Genomic DNA, 22457 nt, shown 5'->3' with positions numbered 1-22457 from the left:
AACTCCATTCAGGAGTGTAGGCTGTCTGCACAATGTGCAATTAACACGTGCTGCTCAAACCCCTTTGTAACACAGACAGAAGGCAGTGTGGCAGATGCTTGATCACACTCTGCAATCACGTGAGATGGAAAAACCAGATTTATGTATTTCCCTCAGGGAACCACACCGAAACATCAAAATCACAACGCCACTCTCCAAAAATTGAAGTCAGCCAATTTTTAGCCTATTGTGTTCTTTTTAAAGTAGAATAATAAGCAATTTTGCCATTAATAGATGAAAACTGCAAGTCCACATAAAAAACATATTTTCCGATAATTTTGTCGAAAGCTGTCAGATATAAAGAGAGTTGGATTTTAATAATTTCCACAGAAGTGTTTATTTTCCTGTTTTTTGGCAGTTTCCTTTACATTTTTGCACACAAACGCACCCTAATGTGGTAATTATTACCATGTTGCATTGCAAATGTTATATTGAAACAGAAGCATGTGACTTTTCATTTTCTCCCTCCTTGCCAAAATATTGCAAATGATTTCATTGAGCACATTATCTTGTCTGAACTGCTTGCACTGAAATTCATATCAATTGTACTTTAACAGTACATGCTTCACAATTATCTCATTGCACACTTTGTTTAATCGCTATCATTAATTCCAGCAACTCTATTATTAGACACTCACAACAAATTATAAGGGATTGTAGTTTTGTAAAAATATGTTACTGAGATTAGCTATGTTTGGGCAGTTTTGATGATTGTTGTCCATTTGACAAGCTAATCTCTGTTAATTCGATCAGTTTCATTCACATCAACATTATGGAACTCTGGGTCAGAAAATTACATTTCGCACAAGGATTTGAGCACTTGGACACGGTTAGAGTTTCTTTGTACAGTGCAAGAGAACTCTGGATTGTTAAAAGTTCTTTCCTTCAAATAAACCATCAAGTTGAAGGCACATTTATTTGCCTGTGTTGCTAATGTGGATGCAGAAAGTTCATAGTGTTATGAAAGTGCAGCCAAATATTACCTAATTTTTCTGGCGAGCATTCCTTACTCAACAAAAAATAACAAAAAATGAATTAATTGGTCCAGAGGCTAAATAATGTAAAATCTGGAAACCTACATGAAGAGTAGAAAATGCAGGGAGACACATGTGTGGAGAAAGAACTCCAGAATTAGGAGCAGGAGTAGGCCATTTGGGTTGGTCAAGACTGTTCTGTCATTCAATAAGAACATCACTGACCAGGTATTTGTCTCACCTCCATATTCCTTTCCAGCTTTGTAAAGCCCTTGACTTACTTGTCAATCAAAAATGTATCTACACGTGCTTTGATTATGTTCGATGTCTCGCAACATAAGCTATCGTTCAGCAGGTTTATTTGAAATCACAAGCTTTTGGAGAAATTCTCCTTTGTCATTTCACCTGATGTGCTGTGAAAGCTTGTGATTTCAAATAAACCTGTTGGACGATAACCTGATGTTGTGTGACTTCTGATGTTGTCCACCCAGTCCAACACTGGCACGTCCATTTTATTGATTTATTTATTTATTGTTAACGTGTAAAACAGTGAAAAGCTTTATTTATGAGCGGGTCAGGCAGATCATAGTAAGCAAAGGATGTACAGACAAAAAGACTTGGACAGATGTGCCCATTTTGAGATTGACATTAGCAAGATCAGCATTAACAGAGGCTAGAGAGTCCATTCATTAGTCTGATAATGGCTGTAAAGAAGCTGTTCCTGAACCCGCTCGTGCATGCGTTCATGCTTCTATATTTTCTGCCTGATGGAAGAGGTTGTAGGAGGTCATTACCAGGGTGCAATTGGTCTTTGATGATGTTGGCAGCCTTCCCATGACAGCGAGCCATGTAAATGGAGTCCATGGATGGAAGTTTGGCTTCCGTAATGGTCTGGGCTATGCACACCTCCTTCTGTAGTTTTGTACGGTCTTGGGCACGGCATTTTCCCTACCAGGCTATTATGCACCTGGGCTGTATGCTTTCAATAAAAACCAAAAGAACTACAGAGGCTGTAAATCAAGATCAAAAACAATGTTGCTGGAAAAGTTCAGCTGGTCTGGCAGCATCTGTGAAGGAGAAAACAGAGTTAATGTTTCGGGCCCAGTGACTCTTCCTCAGAAAGGTTGTGAAGGCTTTCAATGGTGCATCTGTAGAAGTTGGTGAGGAATCCTATGGACCTGCCAAATTTCCTGACCTCTCAGCATCATTATATTAAATAACCAATCTCCACCACGCTAAGGGAACAAAATTCCACATACAAATACATTACCGCCTCCAAGGATTAGATGTATGTTTTATTGTCACCTGTACTCAAGTACAGGGGTACAGTAAAAAGTATATAATGTTGCCACGCATGATGCCATCTTTGCTACCAAGGTTTCTAGGTACAAAAGCACTGAGGTACAAAGTAGTAAGAGAAATCAGTTAATAAGCATTACTTCATAGAATAGCAGAAAAATAAAGAAATAAGGTAAAAGTTAATGTTAAAGTCGTTCATAATGCATATTAGAAAAAATATGGGAATAAGTTAAAAGTTCAGCAGTCTTTGATTAGCTTATCTTGCTTCTTGAGAGACCTCAGCTGTCTGTTCTTGATGCTGCCGCCATAGTTGCTGGCTCTGCTGTGGAAACTGCCATTTCTCTGATCTCCTCTGATTGTCATGCAAACTTTCCTGGGCAGGACCCATTCACATGCCTAACCAAGACACTGCCATGAGCCACTGAGAGACTGGCCAACATACAGTCAAAAGACCAGGCTGGGACCCACCAGGAGCCACTGAAAGACCAGGCCGGGACCTGCCACAAGATGCTGAGAGACTGGGCTGAGACCAGCCATGGGGGAGGTGAGCACCAAGGGTGGCGGGGGAGATAACACCAAAAACAGGGGAGAAAAAAGGAGGAAAAAAGAGAAGGAAATGGAAAATAAACAGAAGGAGTGGAGGCATTCTGGTTGGAGCATACTACTATGCCACCATCCTTACCATAAACAGATGCTGCCTTGCCTGTTGATATTTTATTTTTCCTCAGTCTTTTTCTGGTTTCATTTTTCCCCAGCATTTTCCACTTTTATTTCAGATTTCCAGCATCTGCAGTAATCTATTTTTCACTCTTAAGGCAATAGATTTCAGCTTATTGACAAACAAATGCCATTTCCGGGGAACTTCCTGTTTAGTTAGTACACTTACCTGATTTTGCTCTTTGGAAGCTTTACATCAGAGCACGACTCTTTGTCTAAAATTAATCTTGAGACAAACTTGCCAAGACTCACCATAGGAACCAAATTCCCAATGTCACACTCAGGACATATCTCAGTCAGTGGCATTCCCCTTTCTGTGTCCTGTGGTCAACATTAACATTTCAGTTTGATATTCTATATTCAGAATAATGGCTTATTCAACTAGCTACTGTTTTTAAGATCTGTATTTGCGCAAGTTGATTTCTGCATTCATCAACATCAGAATAACCACTGTTCTTCCAAGAAATTTACTGTCTGCTTAATGCTGTGTGATACTTCCCAATGACATGATGAGATCTTTTGGAAATACAATTCTTTGTAAGACCTTTTTTTTTACTGGCACTCCAGTTAGGATAACAGCATGCCATCAGACTAGAAGACTATAGTTAAAAAGAATAAGTGTGTAAGACTGCCCTTGTTGCTACAGGCATTGTATTGACTAAGTAATCATGTAGCTATTTGCTTTAAATCCACTAGAATACATTAAAGCAACAACACAACCAACTATGGTAAAGAGCAACTTAGCCTTAATATTCATATCAGCCGACCGCAGTGATACCAAAGTGAATCCTAAGTCACACACTTGCATAGACAAAGGAAATAAAATGTAATAGCTTGTAGTTGATTGTGAATGTCAAGTGATTATTTTCTTTTAGTCCACAATTTTAGATTGGAGAGGTAAATCTAAACAGGACCTTTGTTTTATGGCAGGTGTTTCTCAGAATTCTGGTGGGGTGGAATAAAATTATTAAATGAATCAATAAATGCCAACAGCAGCAATGAAAGATTTTTAATGCAGCCTACTTTTTTTCTTCAGTGCATTTTCTTCTGCTTTTAGTCAGGATTTGTAGAGAAGTAGTGAAGTCTTGAACATTATTTTTATCGCTGATCTTGGAAAAAAATCGATTAACATGAAAGTGTGAAAAATCTTTTTTTCCCCAAACACTTTTGCTATCTTCTGCACTTAAAGCCATTATTTTGCATTATTGTGCTCAAGAAAATTGAGGCAAGTTGCAATTTAGGGTCAGCCACTTATGGGTCCTGTAAACATTAAATAAGAGTTTCCACATTTGCTTTGGCCAATTTCACTACTCACCCACCCAAATCCTGCAGCCCTAAATTGCTTGTGTATGCTCATCATTGATGCTGTAGACAGAAATTTCCTGCTGCAGTATCCCTCTTGTTTCTCAATAATGTGTATTCAGAAAAAAAATAAGAATCGCTCCTGCCCCACTTGCCTGCTGCAGGGAGACTTGGAAAGTTTGAAAACTTTGAGGTCAACCAAATAGTGAATGTGGACATCTAACTTCACAGAATGTCTCCTTGGCTTATTTATCTCTTCACTCTGCTTCACCGAAACTTACAATTTACCTCACACAGAATAGGAGCTGGGTGGTAGTGTTGAGGTTATACAGGACATTGGTGAGTCCTTTTCTGGAGTACTGTTTCCAATTCAGGCCGCTCTGTTATAAGAATGATATTACTATGCTGGACAGGTACAGAAAAGATTTACCAGGATGCCAGGAATAGAGGGGTTTAGGTGATAAGGAGAAGCTGGATAGGTTGGGACTTATTTCACTGGAGTATAGGAGGTTGAGGGGTCACCTTACAGAGCTTTATAAAATCATCATGGGTATAGTTAAGGTGAATGGCAGATGTATTTTCCCTAGGGTGAGGGATTTCAAGAGTAGGGACATATTTTTAAGGTGATGAGAGGGAGAAAGATTAAAGACATGGGGCAACCTTTTTACACTGAGCATGGTTTGTGTGTGGAATGAACTTCCAGAAGAAGTTGTGGATGTCGACAGAGTTACAACTCTTAAAAGACATTTGGGTGACTACATGAATAAGAATTGTTTGGAGGGATATCCCTCAAGTGCAGACAGGCGGGACTAGTTTAGTTTGGGATCATGGTTGGCACGGACAGGTTGAACCGAAGGCTCTGCTTCTGTGTTTTGTGACTCCATGATTCCAAGACAATGCAAGAATCTCACTATTCCATACCAACAAACTCTGAAAGAGTCAGAGTTTATTTTTGCCTTGCTTGATGACTCATGAGATTTTTGAGGGCTACTTTATGATTTTTGGGAGCTAATGCTTAGTTTTCAGGGGCTTCTTTTTTATTCTCACAGATGTAGTAATTAGGTGAGGCAGTTACCTAGGAGTCCTCCCTATATTGTTTTTATTAACATACAGGATGTTTAGAGTCTTCCAGAAGCAGGCTAAGGAGAAATCATCAATACCATCAATTATTATCAATCTTCAATGAAATTAAATCTGCAACAGACATAGGAAGTATTAATTTCCTGGACACAACAATCAAACTAACAAGATAACAGACAAAAATTAGTGAGTGTTTTGCAAACTAACACAAGTTTCTACTAACATAAAAGAGATAATTCAAAAACACACCTCCCACAAACTGACGAGGAAACAGCCGGGGCATCTCAACAGCTCATGTACAAAACTCCTTTAATCAAGCAGTTACAATTCTTTTCATGGGATATCAGATCTTGATCCCAGATTTAAGTTTAACAACTGAAACAGCGTTCATTGGAGTTGTATCAACTGCATTTCCTTTTGTTTACTGGCTCTTGAACATGTTCAGCTGTAACTAAAGATCTAACATTTATTTTTAAGAACTTTTAAGGATTTCCACAGTAATTTAAGTTTTCATGGCTCTGAATTGAATGAGTACTTCTTTGTTTACAGATTTGAAACTGTTTCCTTTGCAGTTTCCTTCTTCCAGTCTATACTTTGCGGATTCCAACATCTCTGCAGCTTTCTTCTTCCCACACTCTAAAGACTCTTCTCCTTTGCTCCCTTGCAATTGTTTCCTTTGCAGACTATCCCTCTCCAACAGCCCCTTCAGCTCTCTTACCCACTTGCAGATCCTTCTTCTGCTCCCCACTGCAGCCTCTTCATCTCCCCAATCCTTGTCATACCATTTCCTCCATGCTCTTTCTTACCTCCCCTTGTACTCTGCTCATATGCGTAGAACCCTCCAGCCTCAGCCAACAACATGGTGCACAAGGCTAAGGTTGATGGCAACTCTTCAAGGGTCAGACTTGGACAACAGCAACCTCATTCCTTTAACCACACCACTCTCCCGACTGAGGCCCGGTCTGAGACAACAGCATCCTGTCCTAACTCAGGCTGAGCACACTCCACCCCCGAGACCTTTTCTCAACCAATAATAACCCCCATCACCTGGACCCAGTCACTGATGTACCTCCAGTCCTGCACCTCGCTCCATCCATGGCCCAGACTCAAGTGTCATCAACCACACCCCTCAACTAACAGCAGCCTCAGCAACGCAATCACCTCAGTTACTTAGCTTCCCAAGTGTTCCTTCGATCACAAACTAGTTCTGTCCTGCATTTTCACTTCTGGGTTCACAAATGCAACAATTTCACCATTCACCTACTCGAATCCTGCAGCACTAAATTGCTGATGTATTCTTATCATTGATGCTGTAGACAAGACTTTCTGATGCAATGTCACTGTTGCTTTCTCCATAATGTGCATCCGGAAATAACAAGGATAACTGCTATCCAATTTGCCTGCTGCAAGTAGACTTGGGGAGTTTGAAAACCTCAAGGAGAACCAAATATTGAATACGGATGTCTAACTTCACAGAATGTCTCCTCAACTTATTTATCTGTTCACTTTGTTGACTGAGACATCCAGTTTACCTCACACAGTTTTGACTGATTGTTTGATTGATTTATTGTCACGTGTACTGAAATATAATGAATGCTTTGATTTTGAGTGGTGCAGGCAGATCATAGTAAACAAAGGGTGTACAGGTCATCAAGGCTTAGGCAGGTAACATTGCATAGGGCATGAGATTGACATTAGCAAGATCAGCATTATTTGAGGTTAGAGAGTCCACTCATCAGTCTGATAATGCCAGGAAGAAGCTGTTCTTGAACCTGCTTGTGTGTGCGTTCAGGCTTTTGTATCTTCTGCCTGACGGAAGAGGTTGCAGGAGGTCATTACTGGGGTGAAGTGGGTCTGAGGAAGGGTCACCAGAACCGAAATGTTAACTCTGTTTTCTCCTCCACAGATGCTGCCAGACCTGCTGAGCTTTTCCAGCAACTTTGTTTTTGTTCCTGTTTTACAGCATCTGCAGTTCTTTTGGTTTTTAATTTTGAAATGTGTCTTTGATGATGTTGGCTGCCTTTCTGCGGCAGTGAGCCGTGTAAATACAGTCCATGGATGGAAGGTTGGATTCCTCGATGGCCTTGGCTGTGCACACCACCTTCTGTAGTTTCTTATGGTCCTGGCCAGGGCAGTTGTCATACCAGGTCATTACGTACCTGAACAGGATGCTTTCAATGGTGCATCTGTAGAAATGGGTGAGGCACCTTGTGGGCATACCAAATTTCCTGAGCCACCTGAGGAAGAAGAGACATTGTTGTGCCTTCTTGACTGCCTCATCCACATGGGAAGTCAAACACAGGTTATTGGTTATCATCACTCTGAGAAACTTGATGCTGTTCACCTCTTGACCTCAGTCCCGTTGATGTAGGTAGGGGTGTTGGGATGTAATGCTGAGGTGGTAGCCCTGTTAAAGGAGGATATTATTAAGTTGGAGAGGGTTCAGAAAAGGTTTACAAGGATATCAGGAATAGAGGGATTTAGGTGAGAAGGAGAAGCTGGATAGGCTGGGACATTTTCAGTGGAGCGTAGCAGGTTGAGGGGTGATCTTATAGAGGTTTATAAAATCATGGGACATACAGATAAGGTGAATGGCAGGTGTCTTTTCCCTAGGTTGGGGGATTTCAAGTCTAGGTGGTATATTTTTAAGTTGCCTATCAGCAGCAAACATGGGAGAGAAACAAACTCTGATTGAAAGAGGGGCTGCCAACAGTTCTGTCTTTCCGAGATAGCAAAGTGCGGAGCTGGATGAACACAGAAGGCTAAGCAGCATCTTAGGAGTTGTGCTTCTAAGATGCTGCTTAGCCTACTGTGTTCATTCAGCTCCACACTCTGTTATTTCGGATTCTCCGGCATCTGCAGTTCCCATTAGTTCTGTCTTTCCAACTGTTCTCCTCTTGATCATCTGATAATTGAGCTAGGCTTTTTGATTGTTTACATGTGTGAATTCACCTTGAACCCTTGTTTCTCTTAAGCCCTGCTCAGAGCACCTGAGGGCTTTAGGGTTGCATCTTGGCTCAGTGTTTAGCACGACTGCCTCACAGGACCAAAGACCCAGGTATCTAAATTCCACTATTTACCATTGTAGGATTTGAATGCACAGCCCACACCATTGGCTTAGACCACTAGATTACTCGGGCAATGACAGTACCAAAATACCACTGTCTCCCATGTGACAGATAATACCAGTCCACCAACCACAATCTTCAGCAATGTGTTTGTAGGCGACTCAAGCCCTTCAATCATCTCTCAGAGGAATTTTGTGCAATTCCCAAAGGCTGCTATTGCAAATCTGCACCACTTTCTGTACAAAGATCTGCAACATCATTCCACTGACAGAAATCCTCTCACATCAGCTAAAAATGTAAGCACAGCCCTGATTTTTTTTATTATTTTGGTTTACACCCTTCCAAATTACCACAAGGGATCTGGGGAACATGAGCCAAGGCACATTCGGCTGATCATAGATGTGTTCCTCAACTTGTCTACTTTAATGTGTGTTCAATAACAGAGGGAGAGAGCCAGAGAGCCTTATTGGTTTCAGGGCATTCACACATAGCAAGTATCGAAGCCATGAGCTGGAACAAAATTTTCCATATGGTGAGCAGGAAGAGGTTTAATTTATTCCAAGTACAGATTTTCCATTATGCAAGACAGAAGATCAGTGCACATCATTGGAGTCAGATATCAAAATGCACTTAATCATACATAGGACCAACCATGTGAATGGTGAGATTCTAAGAGATGAAGCTTAGCTCTACCTCAGGGAGCCATAACTACATTGCAGAAATTGAGAGGACAATCTGAATAACATATACAATGAGGCCTTTGCTGCATGTACTCGAATCTCATGTTACCATTGGCTACTGCAACAATATGTCAATTTTCTCTGCAGTTGTGTGCCCATAAATCTGTGTCACACAACTCTGAAGCTGTTAATAGCTTTCTCCTCAGCTTCCGCTAGGAAAAGCCTATGTTATGGAATTTTTGTTCCACATGCTTGATGAATCAGCTGGTGCCTCTTCCATTAGGTTCTTCTTGTTGCTTGGAAGACAGGAAGTAAGTATGACCATCTACAAAAAGCAAATTTTTGAGAATTTTGGTATGGGACAGTAATGTCAACACACTGATAATGTAGTCATACGAAGCCTGGTCTCTACTTCCCACCTCCAAACCTTTAATGTATTTCACCATTGGGAAGAATGGGCTCATCTACCACCCCTTTTCCTCCAAGTCCTCATCCCTCATTTGAGGATTCATGGTCAATGGAAGATTTTAGAAAGGAACAACAAGAAGTCATCAGGAATGAACATGAGCACTTGAAATAAACGAGAGATCAAAATGCGACTGAAGCTTGTGGGCAATTGTGCTCAATGAAACAAAATAACAAGTACAAAAACAAAAGTTTCTGGAAATAGTCAGCAAGCCTAGCAGGATCTGTAAAGAGAAAAAAAAAATCAGACTTAATGTTTCAGGTCCGGCGCCCACATGGTTCTGAGGAAAGGTCACTGGGCCCGAAATGTTAACTCTGATTTTTTCTTCCCAAATGCTGCCAGACCTGCTGAGCTTTTCCAGCAACTTCTGTTTTTGTTCCTGATTAAGAGCATCCACAGTTCTTTCGGCTTTTACAAAATAACGAGTGTTGTTTTACTCTGAATGTACAAATTAAGCACTGAACACAGCCCAGTCTGAGGGATAGAGTATGTTACACAGTTGCACAGTTCTAAAATGTTAATACATTCAATTCTTGGAGACTGAACTACCCATTTGCTTCCATACACGACCAAAGCAACTTCTTCGAAAGTTAGATGATGCACTTTTTTTTAAAATGTGCTTACGACTGAATAAAAATCAGTCCATCATCATTAAAGTCAGGGAAGTAACATGTAAGTGAGGCCAAGAGTGTTGAACCAATTAAATACCGTTGAACTGAAGATTAAGTTAATCACTTGATTTTGATTTTGTGTTGAATTTAACTTTTCTCTGAAATATCACAACATTTTCGGCTTTCATTTAACTTCTTTTAATTCAGTGGAAACTTCAATGGCATATTGTAATGTTGTGAAAATGAAAATTAAAGCAATTCAGATCTCCCCATAAATTTGGTGAATTGCCTGAATGTATAGCAATAGCTGTAATAAATGTGCACATCTTGGTTGAACATATTTGGATAAATGATAGCAATTATCTATAGTTCACATGTCTTGTTTTCAGTAATGATGTGTTTATAGTCCAGAACAACATACTTACCCTTGAATTAACCATCCAATTATTCACCCTCAAATGTCAGCATTCGGCAGTTAACGCGTATTTATTCGTGCAAATAATACATGCACTGCTATAAGCAAAGTTTTTTGTTCGGTTGATTGTCTTGGAAATGATAATGTTGCATTCAACCTTTAAGAATTACAAATACGAACAAGAAAGCATGTTATTCATGTTTCTTAGTTGTATCGCATTGGCAGACAAAAGTGGTGATCACTGTTAGTATGATCAGAAATATATTTTGCACTTAAAAGACAACTATTCCATAATCCCTTTTTAAATATGTCACACTTCTTTTCATTTTTAGTTACTATAATTCCCTCATTTGTTTTCTCTTTCAAGTTTTTTTAAACAACAAAAGCAAATTCCTCGCTTTCAGCCGTATGATTTTCCATCCCTCTGGTCAAATTCGCTTCAAAAATCTTTTACATTTTGTTATTATATTTGTTATTTTGTGCCCCAGATTGAATCTTTCCTTCTTTAAAAAAACAGAAGGGCTTTGTCCTGTACACTAAGCTAAGGTTTTAAAGTGCACTATATTTTAACATATGTCGATTTAAATTGTTGCTGACAACCTTTCTCAGGCTGTTTTGTTTCTGGAGAGCAATTTATAATTCCTGTTTAGAGTTGCAGAGCAATGTTAGTATCTTCTGATAAAATGACTGCATATTTAGTGAAAATAAAATGGATTTGTTTAATAAGTTCATCAGACAGGAATTTTACTTCACAATTGCCTTATGTAATTCATGATTTTTGGAGAGGAGTCTGTATCAGGCGATAAAGGTTTGAGGTCTGAAGCTGAAGATTGCTGCCTTCAAAATCCCACTATTAACAGAGTGTAAATTTCTTTGAAATGTTAATCAAAGTTGGCTGCGTTAAATTGCACACATGTAAAGAATATTCCCTGCAGTTAACACTAAGTGACATATTAGAATTTCTGTAGCTTTTTTTTATGAAAGATTAAATAAATTAATACATTTAAAGCTCGGGAAAGAAGGTAGATCATGATATCTCCAAACCAAATATTCTTTTGAATTTGACTCTTTTTTTGGTGGATGGGGGACGGTTGTGGGGGAAGGTGCAGGGGAAGTAGAGTGATTTTCAGACCTTGTACCAGGCAGAAATTGTGCAGTAGAAACTTGAAAATGAGATGGGGAATGTTGTTAATTTTGATGGAATGGTCATCCTGATCTGCCCAGAAGGTACCTGAGTTGTTTTGGGGGAACAGGCCCTTTTAAATTTTTTGTCAAGGGCCCAAGAGATGTTTACACTATGCCGATTGCCATGTTACGATGTTACTGGGTAGCCTGAAACTTAGAAACATAGAAGACAGGAGCAGGAATAGGCCTGAAGCCAGCTCTGCCCTTCAATCTGATCATGGCTGCTCATCACTGTCAAGGATCTTAATCCCACCCTTCTCCATATCCCTTGATCTCTTTAGCCACAAGAGCTGTATCTACCTCTTTCTTGAAAGCAAACTACTTTCTGTAGTTGTGAATTTACAAGCTCACTAGTCTCTGGGTGAAGAATTTTCTCCTCACTTCAATCCTGAAACTATTAACCGCTTATCATTAAGCTATGACCCCTGGCTCTGGACTCCCCCACTAATGGAGTATCTTTCCTGTGCCTATCCTGTCTCATCCTGTCTAGTCCTATTGGAATGTTGTTGGTTTCTATGAGGCACCCCTCATTCATCAAAACTCCAGTGAATACAATCCTAATCAATTCAATTTCTCTTTATACATCTGTCCTGGAAATGGATGTGAGAAAGCTTTGCTGCATCCCTCTACAACAGGAACATCCTTTGCACCTCACCCTACATCTGCTGACAGTCCAGCAGTCAGAAAGCAAAATTCTATCTGGACTCAGACAACACACAAGCAATCAGACTTCTTCTCTGTCAGCCAAATCCATTGCCATACCCTTCCCAGGTATTTTAGCGTCCAGATTTTCTTCTTTTCTACTCTAAGGTCAGCCAAACCACCTTACATTGTGGCAAAATAGAAATACAGAGTTGCCCAGGACGTTGCAATTCCCCAGCCCTAACCCTCTTCAAGAGCACCAAATGACTCCTGAGGTGTTGCGCTGATTTGTTACCCAGACAACATTTGGATAGAAATGAGAATCTTTACCAGAATTCTTCCAAACTGCTTTGTGCAAGTTGGAGGCAATAGTGCAGTGCTTATGTTCTTTAACTGATAACCCAGAGGCCCCCAGGGAATACTGTGGGATCAATGTTCAAATCACATCATGGTAGATGATGAAATTTGCATTCAATAAAATAAAAATCTGGGAATTAAATTCTAAGGATGCCCATAAAAGAGTTGTTACTGTAAAGAAACTCGTCTGGTTCACTAATTTCCCATTTAAGGCATAAATTCTGCCTCCCTTTACACAGAGGGTGGTGGGTGCCTGGAACGCATTGCCAGCGGAGGTGGTAGATGCAGACATGTTAGCATCTTTTAAGATATATTTGGACAGGTACATGGATGGGGAGGGAGCAAATGGACACAGACCATTAGAAAATAGATGACAGGTTGGACAGAGGATCTTGATCGGCGCAGGCTTGGAGGGCCTAAGGCCCTGTTCCTGTAATTTTCTTTTTTCTTTGTACGTATGACAGTAGACTCTCAGCAGTAGTTTACACTTAACTGCCCTCTGAAATGGCCCAGCAAACCTATCAGTTTGATAAGGCTGCAAAAAAAGTCTCAAAGAAATGCAACTGAACAGTCCATTTGGCATTAACCTTGGCGATGGAAACTACAAAGCCAAATCAACAACACAAAAGCTTTCTTTCTAATTTCCTTCCTGAGGATCTTCACCAAAATTAGGCAAGACATCTCGCAGACTAGTCAAGAAACATGTAATTATATTATAGGAATTATACCTTACAGACAATGTCCCAAATGTATCATCCCCTGGCTATGACCTGCGCTACCAGTGGCACAACCCAGCAGATGTAGAAGAACAGTTGTGTGAAGATGGGAGGTTGGGGTTATCTTGGCGTCATCAACATTGACAACATTAACTCTTCTGCCACTAGTTCAAACATAGGCAAAGAAACCTCCTGCTGATCACCAGGCACCTCCTTCCACACTGCAACCCTCCAGCCCCACACTGTCTTGGCTGAGAACACTCCGTATTGAACAGTACAAAAAGAAATCACTGGAAATGGCTCAGGTGCAGAATATACTTTGGGTGGGGAATTTAAACACGACAACCAAACGTTATTTAGCCACAATATTACTGACTGAGTTGCTCAAGTTCTAGAGGACTTAGCTGCTCAGCTGGGTCAGTAACCTCCCTGTCAGAAGTAAGCACTACAGAATTTCTGGAAGATTCACATTGAGTACACCCTCCATCAAGTTGGGTGGCATGATCACCCCTTGCTAAATGAGATAAATTTTAAGCAAATATAATAAGCCAAAACTTGTCACCTATGTGCTACGGATTGTCAGCAGCCATAGAATTGTATTCAACAAAATCTACAAATTTGTGGTGTGTCATCGCCCTATATTTACCATTACCAGCAAGCTTGGTTCGATGAGGAGTGCAGAAGGGCATGCCAGGAGCAGCACCAGGTATACTTAAAAATGACGTGTCAAGGTGGTAAAGCAACTACTTCCATGCCAAACAGTACTGCATCAAATGAATGAGCTAGGCAGTTCCACAACCAATGGATCAGATCTAAGCTCTGAGACCCTTTCACATCCAATCGTGAATCGTGGTCAACAATTAAACACCTCACTGGAGGAGGGGCCTCCACAAGCATCCAAATCCAAACAAACTTTTGCCAGAAGCACCCAGTAAATGATGAAGGTCAGCTTCCCCCAGAGGTCCTCAACATCACAAGTGCTAATCTTCAGCCAATTTGATTTGTTCTACCTGGCATTCCCATAAGACCATAAGGAATAAGCACAGGAGGAAGCCGTTCAGCCCTTTGAGCCTACTCCATGATTAACTAGGATCATGACTGATCATCACATTGATTTTCCTGTGTTTCCCCATAACCCTTATTCTCCTGCAGATCGATTTTTGTATCTTTGCCTTAAATATATACAAGTGCTCTACCCGCATAGCTCTCTGGAAAGGAGTTCCAAAGACACACAACTGCTGATGGAAGAAATTGGTCCTTATCGCGGTCTTAATTTGGCATCCCTCAATTCAGAAAATCTGCCTTCTGGTCATAGACACTCCCATCCTTTCAGCACTGTCAAGTCCCTTAAGAATCCTATATGTTTCACTGGGACATCCTCTCATTTTTCTAAATTCCAATGAGCTGAGTCCCAACATATTAAACCTTTGCTCATAAGACAGTCTTTCGATTCTGATGGTCATCTGACTAACAATTCTCTGAATGTCAATAAATAGTTGAAAAAACTAAATACTGCAAAGCCTATGGAACCTGACAATATTCTGTCATTCATTAAGATTTGTACTCCAGAACAGACGGGTACCCCCAGCTAAGATATTCCAGTACAGCTACAATATTTTCATCCACATCCCACCCCCACCCCCACTCCCTGCCCCCCCACCCCACCAAAATATGGAAATTTGCCCAGGCATGTCGTGCTCAGAAAAAGAAACAGGGCAATCTGGCCAATTACTGTCCTATCAGTATCCTCTCACTCATCAAGAAAGTATTTGAAGAGGTACAGTCAGGTATTCAAGCAGCCTACATCGAGATACAATGTGAAGATGCCTGTGTTGGACCATGGGGGAAAAAGTCTAGATACAACAAGAAATTAGAACAAGATCCAGGCTTATAGAGAAGTGTGGCAAGTAGTGCTCACACTGTACAAGTGTTGAGCACTGAACAGAATCTAGTCCTCTCCCCTTGAATTCAATGGCTTTGATCCCCCACTGTCAACATCCTGGATTTCCATTTTCCAGAAACTAAATTGATACAGTGGGCTGCAAAAGCAGTTTAGAGGCTAGGAATTCTGTCCTGGTTAACAGAGCACGATCAGTGATGGCACACTATCCCGACCACTAGCCATCAGTGGCCAGCATCTAAGCATCGCGCCAAGTAATAACATGACGACAACTGAGAGCTTAGCATCACTATGATAACACAATTGTCAATGTGAGAATTGTTTTTATTGGGGACTAGGGTGTCATAAGGTGGTTGGACATGTCAGTTGCTGCATAAATGTCAATGTGACCGGATGGACTAAAGCCAAACATTTGTGATTCTGAAAGTGCAATTCTGAATGAATTTGGTGATAGTTCTATTCCAGGGGAGGAATTGGAAGGCAGCAGAGTTGAGAAGTAAAAAGAAGATACAGATGGAGAGTAATTAACTGCAGACAAACAGTACTCAGTACATATTAATCATTTTTTAAATTAAAATGTGGTTACTGACATTGTAATCTCCCTTCTAGCTGATAATTTGACTCGTGGGAACAATGGTGGATGCAGTAGCCTGTGTTTGATAATCCCTGGTGGAAGAGTTTGTGCTTGTGCTGATGGTCAATATTTGGATAAGGACAACATTACCTGCAAATGTAAGTTTCACATTTTGAACTATTCCACTTTCAATTGATATAATATTTTGTTTTTACCATGTTGTGACTATCCTAGTATGATAACATTTGATGTGGAAGCAGTGTGATCAGGAAAATTTGCAATTTATTTATAAGGCCTATGGAATTTATAATTGGCTTTAAGAAAGTTTGTAAACAAAAATTTAAGAGGGAGCATCAATTTTAAAGGGATCAGTTGCAATTTTCTCAGTTAATAAGAAAATTAGTCCATGTGAACTGGTGAGTCTTGATCTGAAAATAGTACCATTTGGAAAGAAGTTAAAATACAGAAGCCAAGTGCACAAAGACAAAGGAGACCAGTAACAGGGGAATAACAGAGAAGATACATTTACAGGCAGCTGTGTGCATTGTACAGATAAAAGTAAATGAAGTTAAAGGAAGTGTTAGAGCATAGGAAATGTTAGATTGTAATGTGAAAAATTCTATGGCAGCGCTTCAATGTGTCAATGTGGCCAAGACTTAAAACCATCACGCAAAGGAGTATTTGAGGAATGTGTGCCATTAAGACAGCCATGACCCCAGCTAAGTACGTTCTGTAGGAGTATCCAAGATAACAAAGTGTGAAGCTGGATGAACACAGCAGGCCCAGCAGCATCTCAGGAGCACAAAAGCTGACGTTTTGGGTCAGCTTTTGTGCTCCTGAGATGCTGCTTGGCCTGCTGTGCTCATCCAGCTACACACTTTGTTATCTTGGATTCTCCAGCATCTGCAGTTCCCATTATCATACGTTCTGTAGGCGTATTCTGTTTAGATGATCACTGCCTCAAGGACGATCAGATGGAATGGACATAGTAAGAACTGCCAATGCTGGAGTCTGAGATAAAGTGTGGAGCTGGATGAACACAGCAGGCCAGGCAGCATTAGAGGAGCAGGTAAGCTGACATTTCGGGTCGGGACCCTTCTTCCGGACTTTCTGAAGAAGGGTCCCGACCTGAAACTTCAACATTCCTGCTCCTCTGATGCTGCCTGGTGTGTTGTGTTCCTCAGATGGAGTGGAGTTACTTTTGCTGGTAGTTTGAAAACTGAAGCAATTGAATGATTGAAAAAAAGAGAGAGCCAATGTTCTCGAGGTCCGTTGGAAAGACTGAGGAATTACATGTGTTCCCACATTTGAACAGGGAGCAATGTGAATATGTATAACCTCATTGTCTGGCCAGTTGATCTGCTAATCCATGATTAATATACAGTTCACATCAACCATAATTCACCTGCTAATTTACGTACAATTCAGGTGATTTCTGATTCATGTTCGACTGATAGCCACAAAAAGTAAAAACTTGCTTGTAATTTCTTCATTGGGGTGAAGGAGGTAAGTTAGGCCGTAAGTTGCTTATTTTAGTATACAAATCACCTCTGGGGAGGGGGAAGCATGACATTATTTTAATGATGCTCTTGCCCTTTCAAATGTTAGACTATCGTTCCTAGAGACAGTTTATTTCAGGATATCAGCCCTTAATCCTGCCTCAAAAGGAAAATGCTGTGGACAATGGAAATTTGAAATACAGTCTGACAAAAGATAATTGAGTTGAAAAGTTAGCCCTGTTTCAATTTTTAGATATTTGCTCATCTGCTGAGTGTTTCCAGCCATTATTGTTTTAATTTGATAATCCTGTTCATGAAACAACGAATCCTGTTGTATTCTTATATTTGGATCTCAGTGAGCTTTATTATGCTGTTTTATGCTCTACAATTACTGGAGTAAGGCAGATTGGGCACAGTTATTTTGTGCAGTTGTGCTATCATAATGTTTAAAGAATGAATAGTGAATTGTTCTCCCAGAGCTGGAGAGTTTTATCACCATTGCAGGGCTGTCCCACACCAATTATCTGTTTTGAAATTGCTGTTAACCAGCTGTTGTGAAGCATGAAACAGAAAAACAATGGAATTAAGGTATTGCGCAGCTTCATACAATATTTAGGAGGAGCTGATACTCTGACATCACACTGCAAGCTATCCACTCCCTGTACATGAATTTGCAATGCCTGTCACATCACTGCCAGCCATGTCTCAGGAAGCTGCCTGAGGGCACAGAACGAAGTCAATCTAAAAGGACTCAGAGATAGTAGGAACTGGAGATGCTGGAGAATCCGAGATAACAAAGTGTGAAGCTGGACGAACACAGCAGGCCCAGCAGCATCTCAGGAGTACAAAAGCTGACGTTTCGGGCTGAGATCCTTCATCAGAGATGGGGATGGGGAGAGGATTCTGAAATAAATAGGGAGAGAGGGGGAAGAGGACCGAAGATGGATAGAGGAGAAGGTAGGTGGAGAGCAGAGTATGGGTGGGGAGGTGGGGAGGGAATAGGTCAGTCCAGGGAGGACGGACAGGTCAAGGGGGCGGGATGAGGTGAGTGGGTAGGAAATGGAGGTGCGGCTTGAGGTGGGACGAGGGGATAGGTGAGAGGAAGAACAGGTTAGGCAGGCGTGGACAAGCTGGGCTGGTTTTGGGATGCAGTGGGAGGAGGGGAGATTTTGAAGCTGGTGAAATCCACATTGATACCATTAGGCTGCAGGGTTCCCAAGCAGAATATGAGTTGCTGTTCCTGCAACCTACAGGTGGCATCATTATGGCACTGCAGGAGGCCCAGGATGGACATGTCGCTTAAGGAATGGGAGGGGGAGTTGAAACGGTTCGCAACTGGGAGCTGCAGTTGTTTACTGCGAACCGAGTGGAGGTGTTCTGCAAAGTGGTCCCCAAGCCTCCGCTTGGTTTCCCCAATGTAGAGGAAGCAACACCAGGTACAGCGGATACAGTATACCACATTGGCGGATGTGCAGGTGAACATCTGCTTGATGTGGAAAGTCATCTTAGGACCTGGGATGTGGGTGAGGGAGGTAGTGTGGGGACAAGTGTTGCACTTCCTGCGATTACAGGGGAAAGTGCCGGGTGGGGTGGGGTTGGAGTGGCGCGTCCCATTTCTGAAGAAGAGTCTAGGCGTGAAACATCAGCTTTCCTGCTCCTCTGATGCTGCTTGGCCTGCTGTGTTCATCCAGCTCTACACTTTGTTGTCTCAATCTAAAAGGAACACTGTTAGCACCTTCTTCCACAGAGCCACCCCACTCCTGACCTCTCATTGTTACAGGCTGCACTTCTGCCACTGTTTGCGTCCTACTTTATCGCTGCCATGTGCTACCACCTGCTCATCACCCTCATGCCCCCTGCTGGGTTCAAGAATCGAATGTTGAGGGGTCAGGAGCGCACTGGTAAGGATTTGGAAAGGAGTGCTGAAGAGTTGGGAATAGGGACTATAAGAGGTTGGGAGTGGGGTGACGAGGAGTTGGACACATAAAAATCTGGAGTTTTTGCATGAGGAGCTGGGATTGGCATGAGAATAAGCCTTGAGTGAGGCGCTAATAAGTTAGAGTGGGACAACAAGGGGTCAGGAACATGGTGTTAAAGAGTCATGGGCAAGGTGATGAATTGGGAGCAGGAAGACAAGAGGCCAGGAGTGGAGCGATGGGAGCGGGATAGTAAAGAGTCGAAAGTATGTCATTGAGGATTTTGAAGCCAGGCAGCTAAGAGTTGCAGTTTGATTTTGATGAGGTAGTAAATGGGTCAGAGCAATAGTAGATGGAATTTAATTGTGGTAAGGGAGGGCATGATCCATTTTGGTGTTGGGGGCATCTAATTAGGGAGGGATACACATATTGAAAGTTAGGTCCCTAGCAACTACTTAGGAACAAAGAGACCTTGGAGTACGGGTCCACAGATTCCTCAAGGTGGCATCACAGGTAGAAAGAGTGGTGAAGATGGCACATGGGAAGCTTACCTTCATTAGTGCTGGGGCATAGAATAATGGAGCAAGAAAGTCTTGTTACAACTTTACTAAACATTGGTTAGATCGCAAAAGGTGTGTGGTTCTGTTCCCCAAATTATCAGAAGGACATAATTGCACTGGAGAGGGTGCAGAGAAGAAACACCAGGATATTGCCTGGGATGAAAAGTCTCAGTTATGTGGAGAGACTGGAAACTCTGGGTTTGTTTTCCTTGGAGCAGAGGAGGCTGAGGAGGGTGGGGTGGGGAATCTAGTTGTGGTTTATGAATTAATGAGAGGCATCGTGTAAATGTTTTCCTCACAGCAGATATGTTTAAGGCCTGAGGGTACATGTTTAAGGTGAGGAGAAAGTGGCTTAGAGAAGATTGGAGGAAGACCTTTTTTACCCAGAAGGTGATCAAAGATGGAACACTGTGCCTGAAAGGGTAGTGGAAGAAGATACTGTCACAACTATTTCAGAAATGTCTCGTTGACAAGTAAAATGCCGAGGCATAGTAGGTTATGGAACAAGTGCTGGAAGAAAACAGTATTTGCTGGACAGCACAAAGATGGTGGGCCAAAGGCAATGTGATTTGATGACTGTAAATGAGACAGCAAAGGTGTGGGGCAACTGCTAAATAGAAGATCAACAGACAATGAGTGTAAAATATTGGTGTCAACAATGGGAAGGACTGAGCATTTACTGGCAGATGGAATGAGGATTTGGTGGATCCTCTTCTTCATACGGATTTAAGTGCCAACCGCTTTTGAAATGTGAACATAGGTGAATGTTTTATGTTGAAGAAATTATTTTTTCAACAAAATTTATCGCATATGAACACTGTATACATTAAACAAATGTTGAACAATGAATAATTGAAGGATAGATTGAAACCTGTTTACATGCCATGGTACATATTACATGTGTTCATAGCAGAGGCCATTAATGGCAAAAATGCACATTAGTTGTTTCACGTGCTTTGGAATTTGAGTTAGGATAGGGAAGGTATAGTTCATTATAGTGCATGAGGCTGTATTACTTTCCTCAGGGTGTTATTGAGTTTCGCGACCTATTGTGTGTGATTGAGAACACCTCAGCCTTGACTGTTCCTATCCTGTTGTCTGGCTGGTGAACAGCAACTTGTAAGGGCTTCTAGGGACTGGCACTCTCCAGATGCTGTACTTTTTTAAATGAAAAAAAAACTTGCTGCTACAAGGTGCGTCCTCTCAATATTGTAGCAGAGCAAATACTTCAGTGACAAAGCAGGGATCAGGTTTAAAATTTTTGAGATTTGTAGCTCAGGTTGTGGATGAAATTGCAGACTAGCTCGGTGAGCTGGTGTGTTTGGTTGCAAATATTTCATCACCCTTCTGGGTAACATCGTCACTGAGCCTCCGGTGATGTATCGGTGTTCTGTTCTGCTTATTATTTATATGCCTCGATTTGCTGGGGCTGTTGGCATTACTTCCAGTTCTGTTTTTCAGGGGTTTGCATATCATGTCCAGTTCAATGTGTTTGTTGACAGAGTTCTGGTTGGAATACCAGGCCCCCAGGAATTCCCTGGCATGTCCCTGTTTGGCATGTGCTGTTATGGATGTGTTGTCCCAGTCAAATTTGTGTCCTTCTTTGTCCGTGTGTATTGAGACCAGTGAGAATTGGTCGTGTCTTTTGGTGGCTAGTCAGTGTTCGTGTAGATTTCTTGAAAGTTTTCTTCTAGTTTGGCCTGTGTAATGGTTATCACAGTCCTTGTTTCAAATGTCTTCAATCAAACACACTGACTCGACAAGCAAGTCTACAATCTCAGGAATTAGATTTATCAAGAAATAAAACTGGAAGCAGTGAAAGCCAAACAATAGAATGTGTAAGTTAGCAGTCAAAAGTTACCAGCTGAGGTGTTGGAATAATGAGAAGACACTTTAGTTATATTAGTGAGTGTTCCAGATATTGTGATGCGCAACAATAGCCATCAATCAATGCGGAAGAATACCATGTTTGCTGAGATCACCCAGTAAATGTCATAGAGTGATTCCCTCCATCTATCCGCAATACCACGGACTGTGATTTAAAATGCCTGTGCAACATTTTACACAAGAAATTTTGCAGCTCCTGCTATTTGTTCCAGTTTGAATGTAATGGCAGGTAGAGTCAGGAGGCCAGGTGAAGAGTCAAACCTTGTCTCCTTTCCCATCATGTATTGAAGGCTCACTGCTGAAGGCCTATCTTTGGTTCATTCACTAGTAGAGATTTAAAATGGTCCAGTCAACAGCTGAAACTGCTCAACTCTCTTCAGATAATATTCCTCCCAACAATGTTCACCCCATCCCTCATTCCTCAATTTTATTCACCCTCCAATCACCTAACTTTGTTCACCGCTCTCTCACCCATTGATCAAGACTTCAATCAATGGATATCAATTTCCAAGTGATTTTTTTTGTGTATGCTGCAGTAGTCGCAGTTGGGGTCATCCAGGTTTTCACCTG

General features: G+C 41.4%; 1 protein-coding gene across 1 annotated transcript in view; it reads left to right on the top strand.

The window, feature by feature from the left end:
- LOC125454115 (low-density lipoprotein receptor-related protein 1-like) overlaps positions 1–22457 on the top strand; it is a 1886982-nt gene that overhangs the window by 1018860 nt on the left and 845665 nt on the right. Inside the window, exon 15 of the mRNA XM_048534492.2 lies at positions 16061–16183. Within this exon, the coding sequence (XP_048390449.1) occupies positions 16061–16183 (123 nt within the window). The remainder of the gene's footprint in view (positions 1–16060; positions 16184–22457) is intronic.

The sequence above is a fragment of the Stegostoma tigrinum genome, chromosome 7 (assembly GCF_030684315.1).
Source record: "Stegostoma tigrinum isolate sSteTig4 chromosome 7, sSteTig4.hap1, whole genome shotgun sequence".
NCBI classification, from domain to species: Eukaryota; Metazoa; Chordata; class Chondrichthyes; order Orectolobiformes; family Stegostomatidae; genus Stegostoma; species Stegostoma tigrinum.
This window is presented reverse-complemented; position numbering and strand designations above follow the sequence as displayed.